Here is a 23,248-nt window from a genome sequence, read left to right as displayed (position 1 = left end):
GTTTATCCCTCTGTCCAGCCAGCAATCCATATTATTTTTCTCAAGTTTCAGACATCGGGATCAATTGAATAATTTAAACATAGTCAGCCCAGTTACCTCAGGTTGTTTTAAAGCTGTGTCATTGTTTTTGGCAATATTGATTCCATAAAACCTGTAGCTTTACTGAAGAGAAATACAGCATCACTAACTTAATGACATAATTAAGAATGATAAGCTAAATACTATTTAAATAAGTCAACAGTTTAATGTATTGACCCCTAAAATTCCAGTGGGTAAATGCAGGAATTAACTGCATACTGCAATGAATGACCCATACTTTCGATATAATGAAAATTAACAAGTTGATTTCTTTCCAGTATAACACATGATAATTGAATGATAATTGACCTTTGAAGAGCATTGATATCAGGTGAAAATAATAAGTATCAGAGGCTGAAAATCTTGATTTTAGATGCAAAAATATTTTGCAGATTAAAATGTGGAAACCTGTATGTTTCTTTAATTCAAGTATATGTAGCTCTCTTTTAAAATAATATATAGATATAGTTTTAAAATACATATATATATCTTTACATACGAATATATTTAAATAAATACCTTTAAAAATAAACTAATCCTAGCTATATTCAGTGGAAAAGGGCTGTGTTCTAGCCATGTAATCCATGGTACTGATTTTCATCCCAGCAGAGATTGAAGAATTCAGCACTCAAGACTCTATCAGTCGCAGGCCTGTCTCTGCTAGCTCTGAGAATCACAAGACCTTATAAGACCAAGACCTAAAGAGCTGTTTGCCCAACCGGAAACCATAAAGAGGACAACATTAAGAGAATCAAAGGGAAAAATGGAGAGGCCAAGAGACTCTCAAGCCAAAAAGCGTAGGAAGGTGGAGGAAGAGGCCAAGACAGAATAATAAAGACATTTTATTTTAAAGATTTAAGAAATGGTGCCTTGTACATATTAGTTTTCTCCTTGCCAATAAGCACGAGTTCTTGGAGTGATACTCCTGTCATGAAAACACAAAGTCATGATGTTATCGACCATTAACTCCTTCAACCACCAATGCCCTGAGAAATGCCTAGACCACCCCTTCAGAATTGCCCCAAATGTCACCGCTTATTCCCAACTTTCCCCACTATTGCATTAAACAGTTACATTTAAGATGAATAAAAGATGACTTACAATTTAATAGTAGTATTTTTAGTCTTATTTCATTATAAGCATCGAAGGTCAGGGAACTGATGGTTATTGATTTTTTTTTTTAGTGTTTAAATGTTTAAATATAGTTTTTACTTTTTAAATGAAAAAAAAGTGAATAAAGTGCTTAGTAATGCTACCCATTATTTATCAACTCTCCCAACCGGGTCATGGGAAATGGCAAAGGTGCTGGTCGAAGGCAAGCAAGGGACGCAAGGGACAACACGGAGATGGTCACCGGAATATCGCTAGAAACTGTAAAAGGTGCTGGCCCCTCTGAGGCCTGTTGCTTTATATATAGGTCCCCAAAGTAGCCACCAAAAGAAAATTCCATTGCACTTCAGGTTCCTCTTTACTTTCAAAAGTCAAGTTTTATTTCTGACTGAACCTGAATAGCTCCAGGGCAGAGTTTGATCTCAGCTCATGTTCAATGGTGAGGAAGTCACAGAGCCAGCCATATGTTCCCATGAAACAACATGCTGTGAAGAGAGGGGAATTACTGCAATTATTCTTCAAAGGCTCCTGGTGGAATCACACTTGCTAAGGCTCTCTATGAACAAAAAAAAAACAACACACGTTTCCACCTAAAGCACAAGTTTCATAAAAACTCACTGGAGCAAGTTTCATAAAAACTCACTGGAGCATTTTTCTCCATCAGAAAAATGGAGACAAGACTCATCTATAATATGTATAGGTGCCTTGAAAAATGTCTTATTTCTATTTTTCTGATTAACTGGGCTTCTTTTTTTTTTAATTGTAGTACTCATTTTGGTATGAAATAGTGTAGTTGTTCAGTAGGTATCTGGCATCTATTCTGTATTTATGAGAGTCTGTAATTACCTTTAAGAATTTGAAACCAAAATTAATAACTGGGTTTACACACACATTTGTATCTTCCCTGCCCCCAACTATCCAATGATTACGTAGACGTATGGGACCACCTTAAGAAAGCTCCCTCACTGAAGTCATATGAAGACTAAGCTCTGAAGCTGTCACTGAAGTTGGCACTGAATTAGGGTGTATCCTTGTAAATGGAATCCATTTGAGAGGAACCAGTGGGGATATTTGAAGAGAGGTCCTGGAGCTCACTCTCCTTGGAGAAGTCATTTAATCCCTTTTCTTCCTATTTGCTCTAAAAAATAAAGCAAATGATACCATCCCCTTCCCTCATCCTGTTTTGGCTTCCTGGGTCTTTCTTTGCCACTTGGCATAATAGCCAACAACAGAATTGATTCCAAAAAGAGAAACTTAGATATATTTGTTGTGACAGGAGTTCTGTTTCCATTTCTGCTAGCTGACAAACCCCGAGTGTTTATCTGTCATCACTAAATTATGTAAAATGCTGAGTGATTGTCGATGAGGTCACACTTTTTTTTCCTCAGCCTAATGGCATATTTATTTAAGCAAAGTCCATATTAGGGAACTGTAAAGCAAATACAGACTTTTATAGAATAGCAGATAATTATAAGTAAAGACTATATTCAAGCAGAAGGCTAAGTAAACACAAGTTTGATATGCTAAAAGGGATTGCAGCCAACTTCTTACCATCCTTTGCCTTTTATACTTGCTTTCCCACACATGATTTCATTTGATCCTTGCAGCAACCTTGAGATACTTCATATAGGTGTTATTCCAATTTTACAGCTGAGGAAACTGAGTCTCGGAGAAGTTAGTTTTCCTAAGATTGCAATTCTAAGGGGCAAACCTATATTTAAATCTAAGTTTTCTAACTCCAAGATTCAATTTTCCTTTCTATGTCTCACTCCATTCAACTAAATACATAAATCATTACATTAGGGACAGACCATTAAAATAACAAACATTTTGCTGTTTTTTAAAAAAGCTATTAGCAGCTACACAGGTCTCCAAAGTCTGGCAACCTCAGCAAAAGTGCAGACAGATGCAGGGCCAAGACATTTCGTAACTAAAATCCCCAGTGTGTTAACTCCTAAACTTGACCTTACCAATTATAAAGCCTCCCAGTGGTTTTGATTAATTTATCCCATGTAATTATTTAGGGAAATGTAAATCCTCAGTCATCAAATAAATACCCACTCCCTAGATTCTACAATTAACATTTTATGATATTTGCTTTATTACATATCTACCTGTCTATCCCTCTGTGCAACCAGCAATCCATATTATTTTTCTGAACCTGCAGACATCAGTAAACTTTACTCATAAACAATTCAGCATACATAGCATTAACTTAGTTCAATATTTGCTTTTGGGTTTTTTTTAAGTAAAATTTGCATGTAATCAAATGCAAATCTTAAGTGTACCATTCGATACATTTTGCCAAATGTATACACTCGTGTAACTAAACCTCCATCTAGATATAGAATATCACCCTCACCCCAGAAAGTTCACTTATGCCCCTTCTCAGTCAATTCCCCACCTCTGTTCTAATATTTACCATCAGTTTTACCTGTTCTAGAGCCTCATATGAATGAAATCATACAGTATTTATTCTTTTGCGTAAGGATTTTCTCATTCAAGATAAGGCTTTTGTGATTTATCTATGTTGTTTTGAGGATCAGGAGTTAGCTTCTTTTAATTGTTGAGTATTATTCTATTGTAGAAGTGTACTAATTTCTTTAACCATTTTTCTCTTGACAGACACCTGGGCTGTTTCCACTTTGGGGTTAATCTAAATAAAATACCATGAATATTCTTGTAGAACTCTATTTGTGAATATGTTTTTATTTCTCTTGGCCAAATACCTAGAAATGGAATCCAGGTCATAGGATGGGTATATGTTTAGCTTTATAAGAAACTTCCAGAACTTTTTTGAAAGGAGTTGTAGACCACTTAATTCCCATGAACAATGTATGAGCATTTCTGTTGCTCCACATCACCACCAACATTGGGCATTATGAGTCTTTTTACAGTTAGCCATTCTGGTAAGCCTTTGTCATATTACTTTTTGAACCACAAAATAAGAATATTCACAATAGAGAGAGTTTCCATTATCAAGAGGCAACTTAGGCAAAATCTGTATTCATGTCATCCTCCTCCTACAGCAGTTCAGTTTTCCTAAGTATATGATTTAGTCATTAAATCCTGATCTGTAAGGAGTTAGTTGAGAGCAGATTTATAATTTGGTCATTATTTTAAATGTTTTTGGATTCAACGTGAACTCTAAAGCACTGAAATTTTGTAGAAGTTAATTCTTAGGATTTTTTCTATCAATACTAAGGCTTTGAAATTAATCAAAATGGTTAAGCTCTTGACTTACACTCAATAGAAAAAATAAATAATCACAATCTAGTCGCTAACTCATAAAACATATTTGACTGAATTAAATGAATCACCCCCAGGGGTGACTCTCATAGGCCTAAACTCTGATTAATTAGAGTGAAACGTGTTAGACTAAACATAAGTAACATGTGGTAAAGTTACCTCTAAGTTAAGTTACTTCCAATTCCTGTAGGAATTACACAGGTCCAATTTCATTTTAATATAAATGTTTCCTAAGGTTTTGTAATTTATCCCTAGGAAGTTTCCAGCTTTTAAATTGCTGTTTTCTTAGCTCTTCTTTCATTCTCCATGTTTCAGCTCTTACTCATTCGTTATGAAAATAACGCAAATGCTCTTAATGTTTCCCAAAAATGTATTTCGGTTCACTGCTTATAACATCAGACATATTATAACTCATTTGACAACTTGCATTTCAATGAACTTTCAGTAATCACTAACAGTAATAAATCTTAAAGCTCTAAAGAGGGATAAATAAATTGTACAAGGCCTGAAGTTAATGTAACTTAGTCTAGGCATCATGAAACTCTAACATAAAAGATACCTTAGCTTTTCCACCTTTCTTTAAATAGTTCCTTTCTTTCTCTATATTTCAATTTCCCAAGACATTAAAGGACAATATATGAGTGTATATGTGACTTTGTTAACAAGAAGATTTATGATGCAAGCTTAGCATCAATTAATTTTTGTTAGGCAGATGGGATTTCTGGTGGCACCTATTCAGTTCTTCTTGCAACAAGTTTGAGAATCTCTGTAGGTTACAGAGGCATTTGGGAGATGGCACCCAAAGCAATGTTTTGAATTAGGCATTTTAATCTGTTTTGACTTGCCTTTTCTTTTTTTTTTAATTTTATTATTATTATACTTTAAGTTTTAGGGTACATGTGCATAATGTGCAGGTTTGTTACATATGTATACATGTGCCATGCTGGTGTGCTGCACCCATTAACTCGTCATTTAGCATTAGGTATATCTCCTAATGCTATCCCTCCCCCCTCCCCTCACCCCACAACAGTCCCCAGAGTGTGATGTTCCCCTTCCTGTGTCCATGTTTTCTCATTGTTCAATTCCCACCTATGAGTGAGAACATACGGTGTTTGGTTTTTTGTTCTTGTGATAGTTTACTGAGAATGATGATTTCCAATTTCATCCATGCCCCTACAAAGGACATGAACTCATCATTTTTTATGGCTGCATAGTATTCCATGGTGTTTATGAGCCACATTTTCTTAATCCAGTCTATCATTGTTGGACATTTGGGTTGGTTCCATGACTTGCCTTTTCTCAGAAGCACCTAATACATTGCTTTACCTCTCTTTTTCTAGCTGTAAAATAATAAACTAAATATACTGGTTCTTAAAATATGTTAATATGGTAGTCATTTGTTTAAATTACATAAAATGTCATCCATATATGAAGTTTGCGTATTTTTGGAGCTAAGCCCCACCAGGCACATATTTTGTACTTCCGAAAATAAGAATGTTCCATGGCTTGGATGCTACTGTACTGGCTAATTGTCCCACTCATAAAATGTACAATATATACAACAGATTTTTAAAAGGTTTTAAAAAAAAAAATCGGCATATGAGTGTTCAGCATCACATACACTAAAATTGAAATGATACAGAAAAGATTAGCATGGCCCCTAAGCAAGGATGACATGCAAATTTGTGAAGCATTATATTTACATTGTTCAAAGTTACAGTTAGATAGAAGGAGTAAGTTCTGGTGTTCTATTGCACAGTAAGTAGCATGACTATAGTTAACCATAATGTATTTTATATTTCAAAATAGCTAGAACAGAGTATTCTGAATGTTCTCACCACAAATAAATGATAAATATTTGAGGTAATAGATCTGCCAACTACTGTGATTTAATCATTATACAATATATACATGTATCAAAACATCACACTATATACCATAATATGTACAATTATTATGTGTCCATTAAAAATAAAATAAAAATTTAAAAAATATCTGCCTATGAGCCACCAGGGCCAATGTTGTATGTAGGTGAAAATAGGCAGCTGATGTTGGGATGATGAACCAGCATAGAAAAGACCTGTCTGCCTTAAAATATTTTCCCTTTACCCTCCTTTTAGATTAAGACATTATCTTCAGATTTTGCTCTGAAAATAAATGTATTAGTAGATAATATACAAGGATCAATTTTTATTACATGAACCATTAATGCCCATTATCTGTTCAGAATCTAGCAGGTCCATGAGGGAATAGGACACAGTCAGAGACTGTAAAAGCTGAAGACGATATGAAATAATCAGAGGGGTGTGTGTGTGTGTGTGTGTGTCTGGGTGTATGTGTCTGGGTGTGTGTATGTCTGGGCATGTCTGAGTGGGGTGGGATGGGAGAAACGGAGGACAGCTTGAGAGTGGAAGGCATCTATGGGAAGATGCTCTGAAAAAAACCCCGATATTTTCCCCAGAGATACATTTGCTTCCTATGTTGGCCTAAGGTGGCACCCACGAGACACAAATGAGAAAATAACACCTTTCAATTTTCAGATAGAGCCAAATTTTGTGTGCAGCCTCTTTTGAGGTACTTTATTCTGTCTGACACAGTTAAGAACATGTGCAGGCATCACTGATGCTGAGGCTAAGAATTTTGCATTTTCTTGTGTTATATAAGCCATATGGTTAGATCAACTCTTGCTCATCGACTAAATAAGTATTGAAAATGAAAAGTAATTATCATTGTAATGTGCTGTGTACACACAAATTCTCTTTACTGTGATTCCAGAACTTGAAGCCATTATTTTTAACTGATAATTACCTCCTGATATATTGCCACTGACCCACATTACAAAGAAACCAAATCCAAATGCTATATTTAAAAATCAGATTTCATTGCATTTTAAATTAATAGCGATGGAAGTAAAGTTAACTCATTAAGACATTTGATAGAGTTCACTTTTAGGCTTTCTTTTATTTCTAATCTATCTCTAAACTTTATCCCTTTTATTTGATTTGTTTTATTCAACACATGCTATTTTAGTTGCATATAAAATAAAGTATTAATTTATCAACTAGTTTTTTTCCCCTTAATCAAAAACAAAAGTGATTGCTCCATGTTTTATCATTTATATATGTTTTATCATATTTAATAGAGAAATACACAGGACTTTAGAATAAATTTTAGAGCATAAGTTCAGTGTTTATTTAGCTTTAGATTGTTAAGTATAATTATTAGAATTTTATTACTTTTTTCCATGAAATTTTAATTTTTTCATTAAAAACATTTGGTCTTTCATAAATTAGCCACAGCAAACAATAAAGGAAGAACCTTTAGACTGAGACAAAAAACCTTGATAAAAATAATTTGTAAATTGCTCTCTAATCACATTATACTAGGGCCCTAATATTAAAGAGCTGTCTTACAACTGGTAATTGAATTGCTCTTGTCAGTTTCTCTAAAAACAAGGGTTTTTAATCTCTTCTTGCAGGCTAGGAGATTCTTATGGTTTAAATATATTTTGGAAATTTGTTCCAACAGCTCAATTGAAGATGTCTGATATTTTCAATTATGTAAAGCATTTATGATTTTAAGCTCCCGGCAGAACTCTGCTGCTGAAGGGGAAAAAAATTAAGAACTGTTAGTCAGAAAGAGACTTATATAAGAACTGTCACATTGGTCATTGGTTTGAAAGCAGGAAGTCCTATATTTTAGGATCAAGGCTTTAAGGAATCTTTATTGAGCATTTTTCCCTCTCGGAGCTGAGACAAATGGCTGATGAGTGAAATCTTGAGAATGTTCACAGCTTTTCTCTTTCATTCTGTTGCAGCCCGGAAGATGGTGAGATCCATCCAGAAATCTGTCGGCTTTACATCCAGCTGCAGTGCTGCTTAGAAATGTATACCACAGAGATGCTAAAATCCATATGTCTGCTGGGGTCTCTTCAGTTTCATCGAAAAGGTATCTACATTTAATATTGCCGGAAACACTGAGGAATGTTGAACAAAAGCTAATCTTTGGCAAAGTGTCCGTATATACCATATCATATGCCTATCTATATGCAATTACAATGAATTTAAGTGTTCAGGAAATGCTTGCTATATAAATTAATAAGAAGTCTATATCAGTACTATTAAGTGTGTACTAACACTGATTGTTTTGAACAGAAATTAGGGCAGCAACAGTTCTCAAATTTATTATTTTAGCTGTTGTGAATATGACTTTTGTTAGATTGAGCATAAACAGCAATGTATGTAGTGATTTTACTAGGGGAGTAAATGCTATCCAAGAGTGCTATTTTCCTAAATGAATTAAGTTGCAAGAAGACAAATTACATAGTGTCCCAAAGATTTAAAAATAGAGGGAACTCCATAAATAACAGGGAGGTTAGTAATAGATAACCTCATTCTCTGGCTTAAACCATAAAGGAAATAAATTGGGTCAAAGGACTGTACCCTCCAGAGGTTAGTCATGGCTTCAGCATGATTTCATTAGACTTCCAGCTCCCATTGTGAATGATTCTCTGCCTTCTGGGTGTTGGCTTTACCCTCAAGCTGGCTTCCCTCACATTAGCAAACTGCAGCAGTTGCAGTCAACACATCTGCACACCACACTGTCCTCTAAGAGAGAGAACTTCTCCCAGCTACAGAGAAAAAGTTGTGAACTTCATTCTGTTTGGACCAGGTTTATGCCTAAACCAATCACTGTAGATAGCGGGGAGGAATTCCATTGACTGGTTAAGGGCAATCAAGGCCCATTCCTGGAGCTAGGGGGTGGAGTCAGCCCCACCCAACCAGTGGATATTCTGTCGTGGGAGAGTGTGGAATGGGAAGGATGCCACAGAGGAAGCCAAACGTATCCATCACCAGAAGATTCAACCTGTATTTTCTTCATTAATTCATTGAACAATAATTTATTGGGAACTTCTAGAATACAGTGTTTTTGTGCTTGAGCTCAGAAGAATGGTAGAGCATAGGCTGTGCATAGAAGGTAATCCTTGCCTATGATTTAAATTCAGAGATAGAAAAGGCCAGAGAACTTAGAAATACTCAGGGAAAAGTTTAGGGTTCTGAAGGTAGGGTTCAGTTACGGAAGGAAAAAGAAAGATATTTCATATGAGGAAGCAATTAAAGGAAAGATTTAAAATCAAATAAGCATTGCAATTTGGAGGAAACTAAAGGACATGATGAAGTACTTGTAAAAACCAAATCTTGGCCAGGCGCGGTGGCTCACGCCTGTAATCCCAGCACTTTGGGAGGCCGAGGCGGGCAGATCACGAGGTCAGGAGATTGAGACCATCCTGGCTAACACGGTGAAACCCAGTCTCTACTAAAAATACAAAAACAAAATTAGCCGGGCTTGGTGGCGGGCGCCTGTAATCCCAGCTATTCAGGAGGCTGAGGCAGGAGAATGGCATGAACCTGGGAGGCGGAGCTTGCAGTGAGCCAAGATCCGGCCACTGCATTCCAGCCTGGGTGACAGTGAGACTCCATCTCGAAAAAAAAATTAAAAATCTTGTGTACACATATACATATGCACACAGGTGAACTAAAAACAAGATCCTACTACATTGCTCCAGAGACAGGAGAACATTTTTCCCAGTATGTGAATATTATGTCTTTCTCCTTTTGCGTTCTGAAGGCTGATTTTGCAAGGGTTTCCATCTTTACTTCTGTTATTAATATAAGAGAGATTAGCTCCTTGATACTCCTAATGCCTGATCAGGAAATTGAATACTTATGACATCCAAACTGATGTCATTGGCCTGATGTCTTTCTCTCTCTGTCTCTCTCTGACACATACACACACACAAACATGTACATGCATTCACACACAAACACGCATACAGAGTAGTATTTTCATTCTTTTTAGTGACCGAGTAGACAAGGGATAGGTAGTTTTATTCCCAGGTCTGCATTGGCTGCACCTGCAGGATTTCATGCCTTGTTGCCACTGGAATGTTCCTTGCTGATGGCATGTCCTTAACACCTGGTGATCTCTACTCCCAGTCCTGCTGTAGCTCCTCGATTTGCCACCTGGTCTCCTTCTGCCATCCACTCTTACTTTTTGTCTTTTCAGAACTGATTTTTGAAAAGGCAACAACAACTCTTCTCTGCTAGCTATCTGTTTATAAATAAAGGGGATTTCCCCATCCAGACTGCTTTCTTGTTGCATTTGGTCATTTCACGCAAATGAAATGCAGTCACCTCTTAACTGAGCAGCTCATTTGGTCTTCACTGCCTCCTGTCTTCACTGTCAGTTTCTGCTCTGCTTCCTTCTCTGCCTATTTTTAAAAAATAATCAGAAAAACTGCTGCCCCCTGCTCTAGTGCCTAAACTTCTGTGTACAACTGGTAAAAAGAAAATACCTGATAGTACCTTTGACTTCTCCCCCATGTAGGATTAAGTGTCCACTTGGATTTCTATCTTCTAAAATCATTATTAAAGTGTAATCCTTAGAAAACCTGCTTCACAATTATCCAGGATGCTGGATAAACATGCAGATGCCTGGATCCTATCCAAGGACCTACTGAATTCAAATCTCTGAGGGCACTCCAGGTGATTCTGAAACACATTGAGGATTAAGAACTGCTCCTCTACCCTTTGAGACCAAAAAAATGTAAATCACACCCCACCCTCCGTATAAATAAAAGGAAAAACTTCCAAGCCCTTACCATGCCATTCTGCTTTGCTACTGTCTACTCCCCTAAGTGTACACTTTCAATGTGGCTTTATGCGTTCTTTCTCCCCCATGCTGATGAAAAGCAAATACAAAAGGAGTAGGTGCCTGTGATGAATGTGATCTGTGTGATGGCTCATACAGTGCATTGTCTCCATGAACTGGGGATGTGACCACTGAAATAGGCAGTGGTTCTCAAAGTGCAGTCCCTGAACTAACAGCATTGATGTCCAAATCATTTGTTAGAATTGCAAATTCTTAGTCCTCACCCCAGACATACCAAATCAGAAATGCCTCTAAAGTTACTTTTTTTACTGCTGGAAAAAAATAAAACAACAAGTCATTGAGATATTTCTTCAACTGAATATATGTATAACCCCTGATCACCATCTGTAGCCAGCAAACCATAATTCTTTACTCTTTTTGGAAGTATGCATGTACCCTACACTCCTGGCAAGTCTCTTGTGTTTCCAGAATGCAAGTCCAAGAACTAGCTGTCCTATAGACTGTTACTTTTCTCTTGGTACCAGTAGAGTTAAGGCAATGAGGAGGAGGAGACTGCTTTATTGGTGAGAAATTCTCAATTAATTTAGGAGTAAAGAAAATAGTAACATGTAGGCTTGAGAAATATATTGAAGGCTGGGCACGGTGGCTCATGCATGTAATCCCAGCACTACGGGAGGCTGAGGTGGGCGGATCACGAGGTCAGGAGTTCAAGACCAGCCTGACCAACATGGTGAAACCCCATCTCTACTAAAAATACAAAAATTAGCTGGGTGTGGTGGCATGTGCCTGTAATCCCAGCTACTCAGGAGGCTGAAGCAGTAGCATCACTTGAACCCAGGAGGCAGAGGTTGCAGTGAGCCGAGATCATACCACTGCACTCCAGCCTGGGCAACAGAGCAAGACTCCATCTCAAAAAAAAAAAGGAAAGAAAAGAAAAGAAATATATTGAAGGTGGAGATAAGCCACTAGCAGTAAGCATGAAAGAAAATATCATTAAACCAGAGAAAATAAAGCACTAGCAAACATATGCATGAAAATATATACTAGACAGATTTCCTGAAAATTTGTAGAATGACAAATAAAATATTAGCTTTTGGGGAGGGGCGATTACATTAAAGAAATCATTTTTTAATTTTTTAGTTACACATTTGTATGATACATCCTTTCTATTTCTTTATTCTCACCATTAATTGCTTTATTACACCTAAGGGATTAACACTATATTAATACTTTGGACTCCTGGCTTGTTTGTATTGTGTGCTAATTCATATTCCCACCATCAAGATAGCATAGAAAATGTCAGCTGGTGCCACTAGGTTTTGTTCTTTCTTTGATATCATTGGAAACTGTAGAGCAACCTGTCTGCCCAGGAACCTCTAGTTAATACACAAGTATATGACTCTTTGGGAGGCTGTGGTTAAAAGAATAAGAATACTTGGTTCCAGTGACCATGAATAGCCAGAAATGAGTTGAGGAAGAGATAGGTCCATAGACCACAACCCAAGAGTATTAAACTATAACAGAAGAGTTAGACAAATTAAGAGACATAACATGTGTCTTAGAACCCTTGAAGCTTGGAGCACCTACTCATAAAAGTAGACAGAGAGGAGTCAGGAAGCCTTACTGCCTATAAGAAGTGAGAAACCTTACTACTTACTACCATTGGAGAGAAAGGCAGACAAATGTTTCATCTTCATAAAAATAAGAAATGGGGAAGGAATGGGGAGCAAGGCTATGCTAATATGACTTAAGGCCCTGAGTCAAGATGCATGATTAAGGAAAAGTATTTATAGACTCAAAATGAGCAGTGGATTAAGAATTGAAATGTAGGTGATTCCAAATTTCAGGCAAGGTGGTGGAGGTAGCAGGAGAAAGCATGGATCAAGAAATTAGTCTTCTTCCCCCCAGAACTGATATAAATCCATATAAATATATAGGTATATAAAATATAAATATAAATATATTTATTTAATTTTATATGTCATATCTTAGCAAAAATGACCATTTACCCAATGGAAAGAAGTCTGTTTACTGAGATTTAAGATGCCAGACTAGTTTTTACAAGATAATGTACTCGTAATCAAACAGTGGTACCACTGGTGTGGCCTCAGGTTAAGTATTGAGCCTGTCTGGATGAACTCACTAAATGCCTTCCTTTGAGAAATAAAATAGTCCCCAGAGTTTTAGGGGAATTTTGGCTCACATTCTAATCTAACACTTGAAATCTCTTTCTGCATAGAATCTCTATCTGGTTTGTTTCTTTTAATGCTATAATAAAAACTGGAGGCCAGGTGTGGTGGATCATACCTGCAATCCTAGCACTTTGAGAGGCTGAGGCAGGAGGATCACTTGAGCCCAGGAATTTGAGACCAGCCTGGGCAACATGGTGAGACCCTGTCTCTACAAAAAATACAAAAATTAGCCAGGTGTGGTGGTGCATACCTGTAGTCCCAGCTACTTGGGAGGCTGAGGTGGGAGGATTGCTTGAGGTGGGATGCAGAGACTGTAGCGAGCCAAGATCACACCACTGCACACCAGCCTGGGTGGCACAGCAAGACCCCATCTCAAAATATACGTAAAATAAAAACTGCTATTTTAATCCATTATGCAAGCCAAACTCTTTTCCCTCTGTGTGAGTGCTAAAAGTTTGCCATTCCCCTCTTCTTCAGCTTTGCTTTTCCATCAAGGAAAAATAAAAGAGATTGCAACTGAGTCACTAAATATGAGAGTCTCTAGTCAATTTTTCATTAGGATGAGATACTGAAACCAAACCGTTTCATTTTTCTATACATTTAATTTGTTTTTATGTCTATCTACCTCCCTGGCTGCCACCAGAAGTTCAGATAGAATTATGTACCTCACTTAGTTGTACTCTTGTATTGAGTAGTCAGGACATGAGTTTACTCTTTGGAGAGAAGGGGCACACAAGGCCACTGCAGGGGTTAAGAATATAGTTTCTTTCTGGGAAAAACAAGCCACAAATAACTTTAAATCTCCTGCAGTGAACTTGAATTTAGTAATGAAGATTTTCCTTCTCTCCCAATTAAGCAACTTCTAACTATCTTTCTAGTCCTTAACAATATCTTCAATGGATTTTCATGTTTATTTCATGCACCATGCTTCTGAATTTTTGCTGTCTCATAAGTCTGATTGGTACAATCTACTTGGAAATCTTTTTTACTTTGCAAGATGATCCTATTGCCAAAGAAATGAAGAAAAACATTACTAAAGTGATTTTCTTTTTTTATGGCCAACAAAATGAAAGTGAAGTACAGTAACGTGAGGTAAAATCTACATATAATAAGGGCTACTGAGTTATATCAGATAGAGAGTGGCTCTGAAAAACTTTGTTTGTTTTAAGAAGGTGACAGATGGGAATAATTTTAGTCATCTTGTAGTTTCATATTCTAACACTTTAAGTTATAGATTGAAGCATTACTTGACAAAGTCTAATTTCTATGTTTATGGTGAAAAATAGTTGTTCTCACTTCTTCACAGTTAGTTAGGTAGGAAATCTTTTCCCATTACTGAGTCCATGTATCACATTGACCATTAATGCCTGTTTTCTGCCACCAGATGAAAAGAGATTGCAGGTTTCACTCACTTCGTTGGCAGAAAGTGGAGCCAGGTTTCCAAGGGAACTGAATGATCCTGCCATTTTGACCATGGCTTTCCTCTCTCTTGCTTTCTTTTCCCAATTCAATCAGTTGTGGCAACAGCCCCATTCTGAAAAGAGCAGAGATGACAGAACACTCCAGTCCAGCTCCCCTCCACATGTGAACCTGCCCTTTCTATTTTTGTTCTCATTTTACCTTGCTCTGTCAGTGGTCCCCTCTGACTCTGCTCGTCCTCTCTGCCATAGCTTACAGCAAAATTGTCCCCAGGTCCTTTGAAGGTATACCATCCTCCCTTCCTCTCCCAAAGATAAGATGGGTTCTTTCCCCTAAAATGTGCTACCATGGTAAATACAGAGATAAAATATGCAGAGGAGATGTAATCACAAAAGGGAAAGAATAGAGAAATGTTAAAAGTTGAAAAATCTTAATTCAGAATCTGCTGGGAGCTAAGAGCTCAAGATGCACTAATGAGAAATTAATGAACCATCTTCCAGCAAAATACAGGATGAACTCAAGACAAAGAATAAAATATGAGCAGTAAAAACTCCAGTGTATTCAGCATCATATTAAGAAATGTAAAGGAGGTGATCCACATCAATAAAAGAAGCCAGCAAAATAAAGACAGAAATAGAATATAGCTGCCTTATTTCCTAATGGAATGAGGCAATTGATACTAAAATAGAACAATGGATTAGAAGAAATAAAGCAGAATAAATCTTAGACATGATTCAAATCCTAAGTGGAAACATGCATTCATTCTTTGAAGAAATATTTGTTATCTATCATATGTAAGGCACTGTTCTGGGTGGTGAGAGACTGCAGTGATTAAGACTGAAGAGGTAGGCCAGGCGCAGTGGCTCACTCCTGTAATCCCAGTACTTTGGGAGGCCAAGGCAGGCAGATCGCTTGAGGTCAGGAGTTCCAGACCAGCCCGGCCGACGTGGTGAAACCCCTGTCTCTAGTAAAAATACAAAAATTAGCCAGGTGTGGTGGTGGGTGCCTGTAATCCCAGCTACTCAGGATACTGAGGCAGGAGAATTGCTTGAGCCCAGGAGGCAGAGGTTGCAGTGAGCCGAGATGACGCCACTGCACTCCAGCCTGGGCGACAGAGCAAGACTCCATCTCCCCAGAAATGAAAAAGACTGAAGAGGTTTCTGTTTCTTGTGAAATATATATTCTAAGGCAAAGGGAGAGAGGAGAAAGAGAGACAAACAGAGCAGAGGTAGGGGGAGGGAGAAGAAAGAGAGGAGGGGAAAAGAAAGAACAGAAATAAACAACTTTTCTAAAAGTTCCAAATACTAGTAAGTGCAACGAAAATAATTGAAATAGAATGGATGATGATGTAATAGAAAGTGACTGGGTGGCTACTTTGGAAGGGCTGGTCAAAGTTCTCTAAGAAGATAAAATTTAACCTGAGACTTGAACGACAAGAAGGAAACAATTTCATGAACATTCGTATTACCAATGACCAGAATAAGCATGTAGTGTTTGAAGAATATAAACATAACTAACTTCTGAAATCCAAGGATAATCTAAAGCCTTCTTCTACTCTATCTCCATGTCTTCATATACCAGTGAGTAGGACACTATTTGTCACCTTTAGTCAATGTAGATGTTGGCTGAAGAATAGGATAATAGCAATGACAATAGCTTCCACTTACTGTGTACCTTCTACTTGCCAGGTGCATTATACACATTATCTTATTTTATCCTCAAGTATATTTTCCCCATTTTACACATGAGGAACTCAAAGCTCAATGAGGTAAGTTGCCCAAGGTCACATAGCACATTTATCTCACTACAAAGTCTGTGGTTGTTCCACTGCACTAGACCATTCTTACTAAGCTACACTGGAGAAGGGCAGGAGGGCATATCAAATGGAGAAATAAAGGATAGTAGCACAGTTAGCTGAATTTTATCTTATTTAATGATTAGTGAGCATATTTCAAAACCATGCTTAATACCTAAAATCCATTGTGTATTTAGTTTCTTACCAAAATAACACTAAGTTCGGAGAGGTATTTTCAAGGGTGGAGAGAATTTTAACTCCATATATCATCTTATTTACAAAATATGTAAAATGGGTGAAAAAGTTTAATTCTAAGAAACTATTACATACAGTAAAAGTAAATAAATAAAATGAAACATTCACGTGATCCAAAAGGCATAGGAGTTAGCCCTGACACCCAGTATGGAAAAGTCTGAATTAATTAACTGTAGAGTGAATACATCTTAGACACTGTGCTGCTCTATGTTAGGGGCTGGAAAGGGAGCAGTCAGAGCCCCATAAGGATATCCTTTGAATGTATCTTCTATTGTTTGCTCTTCTCCTGTGTTCCAAGGGGGCTCTGTGCTTCTTACACAGCTACTTGGCACTACCATGAAGGCTGCTACTCTGGGGGCTGTGGCAGTGCCACAAGGAGCACAGAAGAGGCCAAAGGGCAGTAGGAGAAGGGGATGGTTTTGTATCTCTTCTGAACTGGAAAATGTTTATCTCCCAGTACATGGGAAGAATGGAGCTCCGGGTATGGCATAATTATTATTTTTTGCCATGTGTTTTATGGCCCTAAGAATATCTTCTTACCACAGTGTGGAAAAACCTTTGAAACTGCTTTTTAATATGGGTAAATGACTAACTGAATTAATATAATTTATTTCTATTTAAGTTACATGCTTTTTAGAAACACAAGAGAGTAAAAGTGGATTACTTTAAAAAACAGCCTATATTTCCCCAGTCCTTTTCACAGTGCATGGAGTTAAAAAGCACCTAGCAGTTATGAAAATGCATGAGAATTAGTATAACTGTTTGGATTCATAAGCATCCGTGAATCTAATGTAAGCCATGTTCATTTTGTTGTTCGCATTCAGTCAGTATGAAAACTGCCCTGCAAGCCTGTTCAGTGCATAGTGTCATAGCAGGTAATGTGTCAGGAGCACAAAGGATGTAGGAAATTTACTCCTGCCACCAAGGAAGTGATAGGGCACTGATACAGTATTATCCCAGAGAAGATTGGTTTATTCTGTTTTGATTCCTGGAGAAATTTACTCAAATGGATAAATTCACTTTACTGGACAACAGAGACCAAACTAAGGACATCCAAAAAGATACTATCTATGGCAGTGCCTCCCGTTGTCACTGGCAAGCTGAAGACAGGCAGGAAAGCAAGAAGGAATGGAAGGGGCAAAGAAAAGAGGAGTGGGGAAAACACGAGTGGAGGAGAAAGGATGGGAGAAATAAGAGATGAGAAGGAAAGAGGTCTCTAGAGTGGGTGTGATAAAGGACTCCCAGCCCACTCTTCTGGTGCCTGTGCCAAGGACTCCTAAAGCTGCAAGTGCTCTATTGCACCCCTGAGACTGCCCCACAATCAGATGTGTTTTTGTTTCTCGTGAATGACCGGCAATTTCTCACGAATATAAGAATAACCAGCCTTTCAATTTGTTATGTGCTTCATGGGTGGTTTCCCTTAAATTTTCCTCAAACATGCCTATTACATTATCCATAAACAAGCTAAAAATACATAGAAATCCCCAAGGAGCTGAAGGCTAAAAGCTTTGCAAGACTTTAAGGAAAGCGGCCAAGTTTTTGATGTCCTAGTTCTAAACAGTGATGCAACCAGCATGGTATGATTTTAAGGTGCTCTAAGGGTTCTCTTCCTCCCCTACCCCATCCTCTCCTGAGCAAATATTTGTTCACCGAGGCCTGAAATGGATTTTTCAGGGGACAGAGTTTTTCATTTCATAATAAGAAATGATTTTAAATGTACAACAACTCCCTTGGGCAAAGCAAAACATTGACATGAAGTCACCATTTGGAAGCACATGTTGGCCTCTTTTCCAAGAAGAAGGCAAGGAGCCCACCTGATATGTGAAAACAAGTACTGAATTCTGAGGATAACCTGCCAAAGTGGGTGATGCTGGGGATGAAGAACTCAAATTGGCCACTTTCCAGGTTTGGATGGCTCTGCTGACTCCTTAATGTGGCTCAGAAGAATATCTATGAACTGACCCTGAAAACCTCTCCAGTCTCATATCTCACCAGTAATCCCCACCTCGCCTGCCCTTCTACCCTGCCCTACCCCACTTGAATCATCTTGAACTACTTTGAGGAACATCAACTTGCAAGTTCCTTCCAGTTTTTTCCTCTGCCTTGGACATATGACCCATCCTACCTCACCCTACCCATGTCCCTTTCACTTGGCCCATCCCTATACTTTCTTTGGGTCATAACTTAGATAACTTATGAAGGTCATAACTTTCTTCAGATTTTCCTGACCCTCCAAGCCTGGGCCAATGCCCACTCAATGTGTCCCTCAAGCATTTCCATGACACTAATAATGGCATATGTTACATTGAGAGGTGGTTGCCTGGTTTCTTACCTATTGTCCTCTCTAGACTTTGATCACCATGAGTTTGTTCACCGTTGTATTCCTAGCACCTAGCAGAGTGCCTCAGGCAGAGTAAAGTTTCAATTAATGGTTATTGAATAAGTGAATAAATTGCTTTAGTTCTGTATCTATTGTCAAAAGAAAGAGAGTATAATTAGAGGAAAAGTTTATCCAGAGATGTTGGACTGAACTTACGCATATATTTTCCTTCCTGGTGAAAATCCACTGAAATAATGGAAAAACATGCAATGAAAGGAATAAATCCATACTAGTTCATGTATTTGTCAGGGTAGGGTAACTACTGTATGAGACAATACCAAATCTCAGTGGATTAGAACAATAAAAGTTCATTATTCACCGATGGCATAGTCCAATGCCAGAGCTGGGTAGAGTGGGCAGTGTTGCTCTTTCCATTCTCTGCATTCATCAAATGGTCAGGGGGAAAACAAGGAAAACCTGAGCGATCGTATAGGAGGACTTTTAGGGGCCAGTCTGGAAGAGGTGTACATCACTCCTGATCAGAGTCCATTGGCCATAGCTCTGTCAGACAGCCATTTCTAATAGTAAGAGGAAAAGAAAATAGAGGATGACAAACACAAAACAGTCTCCCACAACCTTGAAAAACAAGGAAGGATGACTTCAACAAACTAGAAATTTTGAGAAATCTGTCAAAGCTAAAAAGCAATTGGGATTAGACTGGTGAAAATAAAACAGAGGAAACCCTAGCAGATAAGAAACTCAAGAAGAAATTCAAGCAGGAGAAATTTTCTGTGAAAATGAGGTCAATTCCAGAGATTCTTCAAACTCAGAGTCCACAAATATAAATCATGGGAAAGATTGCTGGAACTGCTGTCAGGAAAATTAATGCTCAAAATTGCATTAAGGAAAAGCTGGGCTACCCCACACTGAGCAGCAGAGACTATCAGTGCTTGCCCCAGGAGGACACCTTGTGCTAAGTGTCAGGACTGAGCAGCAAAGCAGGAAAGAGTATAAAATAAATCTGAGCCTCCACAAGGACAGCTGCAGAAGAAAAAGAAAGTGAGCACATGACTACAGTGCTTTTTCCAGACTAAATTGCTCAGTATATCTCTCTGGAATAGGGGTTGTAAACAGGAAACTTAGAGCAGGCACAGGGCCAAAAACAGGCAGGGTACCCAGGTACCCATTGGAGATGGCAAACTCTCACACCTAGAAGAAATGCTTTTGACACATATTGTCCAGCCCTTTTTGACACACCCCCTTCTCCATCATCATCAGAAGGAGGACACTGTTATTAATAGACAGACAGAGGTCCTGAAAAACAAATTTGAATAGACATCCAGGAATGACAAGATTTTTAAGGAAAACAAACACTATAAAAAGGAGATACCAAATATAACAAATGACTAATACTTGAAGAACAAATGTTAAAAGTGATAAAAAAAATTAAAATATATGTGATCAATATATGCAAAGAGATTTATGAGTCTGCATATTCATAAAACAATTTTTGTCTGCAACATAAAGGAAGCAGCCAGATTTGTTGGAAGTAAAAATGTTATCAATCAAATAAAAATAGATGGGTTAATTAGTGTTGGGAGACAATTCTCCATTGGTCTCTCGCATTCGGCACATCTTGCAAAATGGGGCACTGACTGCCCTTTGTTTTACCCTATCTTCTCAAGGATGTTTATTTAGGAAATGCCTTGGAAAACAGAGACAGTGTTTCTTCCAGAGCAAGGCATACTTCCTATTCAGTATAATGAAAATGTTTCCCTCTCCAGCAAAGGGCAGACATGCTTATAAAAGACACAGAATCCCTAAGCTCAGGGTTCTCCCCTCCTGTCACGCAGCCCACTGTGTGTACAGGTAGTGTTTGGCCCTTTTGCTCCTCACTGTGGGAATTAGGACTCAAAAAAACCAGCACAAATGCTAATCCTCTTGCTACTCCTATTCTGTGAGTAATAAACTACCTTTGTATCTGACCGAGAAATCTCATGTCTTCTTCCAGTAACCATGAAACTACAATAGGCTAATTTGCAAGTAAGGTAAAATCTCAAACTTTTCACAGTTCTTAACATTATCATAATGGAAATACTGAGAGCCCAAAATGGTGGACTGAAAGATGAAGTCAAGGTATTCTCCCAGAATTCAGCCCAAAAAATCATTTGAGTATGGAGAATACTTAAAAAAATGTGAAAGATTGAGCCAGAGACTCCAATATAAAATAGCAATTCGGAAAGAACAGACAGAATTGAGAGAAATCGATAATCAAGAAAAATAGAAAACAATTCTCCAACCCTAAAAAAACAAATAAATATCTAAAGTTAAAATATTAGACTATGTCAATGAATCACTTTGTAGATTACTTAATAGTTACTGAGGGATGGGTAGGTACAGTGGCTCATGCCTGTAATCCCAGCACTTTGGGAGGCCAAGGTGGGTGGATCACTTAGGGCCAGGAGTTCAGACCAGCATGGCCAACATGGCCAAATCATGTTTCTACTAAAAATACAAAAAAAATTCCGGGCATGGTGGTACACACCTGTAATCCCAGCTGCTCGGGTAGGTGAGACACAAGAATTGCTTGAACCTGGGATGCAGAGGTTTCAGTGAGCTGAGATCACAACATTGCACTCCAGACTGGGCAACAGAGACAGACTCTGTCTCAAAAAAAAAAAAAAAAAAAAAAAAAAGTTACAGAGGGGAAAAGGATGCGTCTACAATGGTACAAGCTGGCAGAAACCACATTAAACAAATGATTGATAATACTTAGCATCATGAATAAGACAAACTGACTCACATTCTTTCTGGTGTGATGCACTAAGGACACAGTATCACCTCTATAATATTCTTGCCAAAAAAATGTTTATTCTGAATCTAGGCATGTGGGACCCATCAGACAAATCCAAATGGAAGGACATTATGTAAAACAACTGACCTGAACTCTTCATTCAAAAATATTCATGACATTAAAAATGAAAAAGGCAAGGATGCTGTTCTAGATTAAAAGAATATAAAGAAACATGACAGGCCATGCACAGTGGCTCATGCCTGTAATTCCAGCACTTTGGGAGGCTGAGGTGGGAGAACTGCCTGAGGCCAGGATCAGTTTGGGCAACACAGTAAGACCCCATTTCTACAAAAAATAAAAACAAATTAGCCAGGCATGGTCTTGTATTCCTATAGTCCCAGCTATTGGGAGGCTAAGGAGAGAGGATCACATAAGCCCAGGAGTTCAAGGCTGCAGTGAGCTATTTATCATCACTGCACTCTAGCCTGGGCAACAGAGCGAGACCCTGACTCAAAAAAAAAAAAAAAGAAAAGACACAACAAGTAAATGCAGTGCATAGTCCTTAAATGGATCCCTCAATTTAAAAAGAAATGATAAAGTATTTTATTGAAACCATTGGGGAAATTTAAATATAGACTATATATTAAATAATAGTATAGAATCAAATTGTATTGAATCATATTTAATCAAAGTTAAAAAAAATTGGTGCATCCCTAGGTATAGATAAAAGAGAACAGTGTCATACCAGTTATTAGAAAAACTTAGTTTGAACATGAATTTATATATCCAGCCAGTTAGAATCTAAGTGTGAGCACCAAGAGGGAGAGAGAGAGAGAGAAGAAAATCTATTTGCGGTCATATAAAAACTAACGAATTTTGCATTCCACAGATCTCCTCTGAAATAATTAGTCAAGGATATGCTCCCAAAAATGAAAACTGAATTCAAAAAAGAAGAAGATATGTTTGAAATCCAAGAAAAAGTGGTATACAAAGAAATCAGGAGCCATAAATAAACAGCATTAGGGTATGAAACAGTTCCAAGAGAAAACCGCATTCAACTTTATGCTATTAAAAATGTATTCAGTGGATTGTTTTCTAGGATGAATGAATTATCAAAATTAATGTAAGAAGAGAAAACATTTTAAATAAACCATTAAACCTAGACAATACTTAAAAAATAATCAATGATTCACGCTTTAATAAAAGTCAAAGTCTTACATGATAGTAATTTATAGTTGCATTTGCAGTGGATTCAAAATTTCAAAATTCAAAAATGTCAGTGGAAAAAGTACAGTGAAGGAGAACTTTCTGTACTGAATACTAAAAACATAATAATTAAAATATCATGGAATTGCCACAAGGAT

General features: G+C 37.6%; 1 protein-coding gene and 1 non-coding gene across 2 annotated transcripts in view; both read left to right on the top strand.

Annotated features, from left to right (window-relative positions):
• The window catches only part of RGS7BP (regulator of G protein signaling 7 binding protein), a 106,231-nt gene that overhangs the window by 61,610 nt on the left and 21,373 nt on the right, over positions 1-23,248 (top strand). The window contains exon 3 of the mRNA XM_518191.8: positions 8,255-8,385. Within this exon, the coding sequence (XP_518191.2) occupies positions 8,255-8,385 (131 nt within the window). The remainder of the gene's footprint in view (positions 1-8,254; positions 8,386-23,248) is intronic.
• LOC112207324 (U6 spliceosomal RNA) lies at positions 6,041-6,142 on the top strand. Its single transcript, XR_002941753.1, has one exon. It is a non-coding gene; the product is annotated as a U6 spliceosomal RNA (small nuclear RNA).

The sequence above is a fragment of the Pan troglodytes genome, chromosome 4 (assembly GCF_028858775.2).
Source record: "Pan troglodytes isolate AG18354 chromosome 4, NHGRI_mPanTro3-v2.0_pri, whole genome shotgun sequence".
Classification (NCBI taxonomy): Eukaryota; Metazoa; Chordata; class Mammalia; order Primates; family Hominidae; genus Pan; species Pan troglodytes.
Note: the sequence above shows the minus strand (reverse complement) of the source record. Positions and strands in the feature narration are given on the sequence as shown.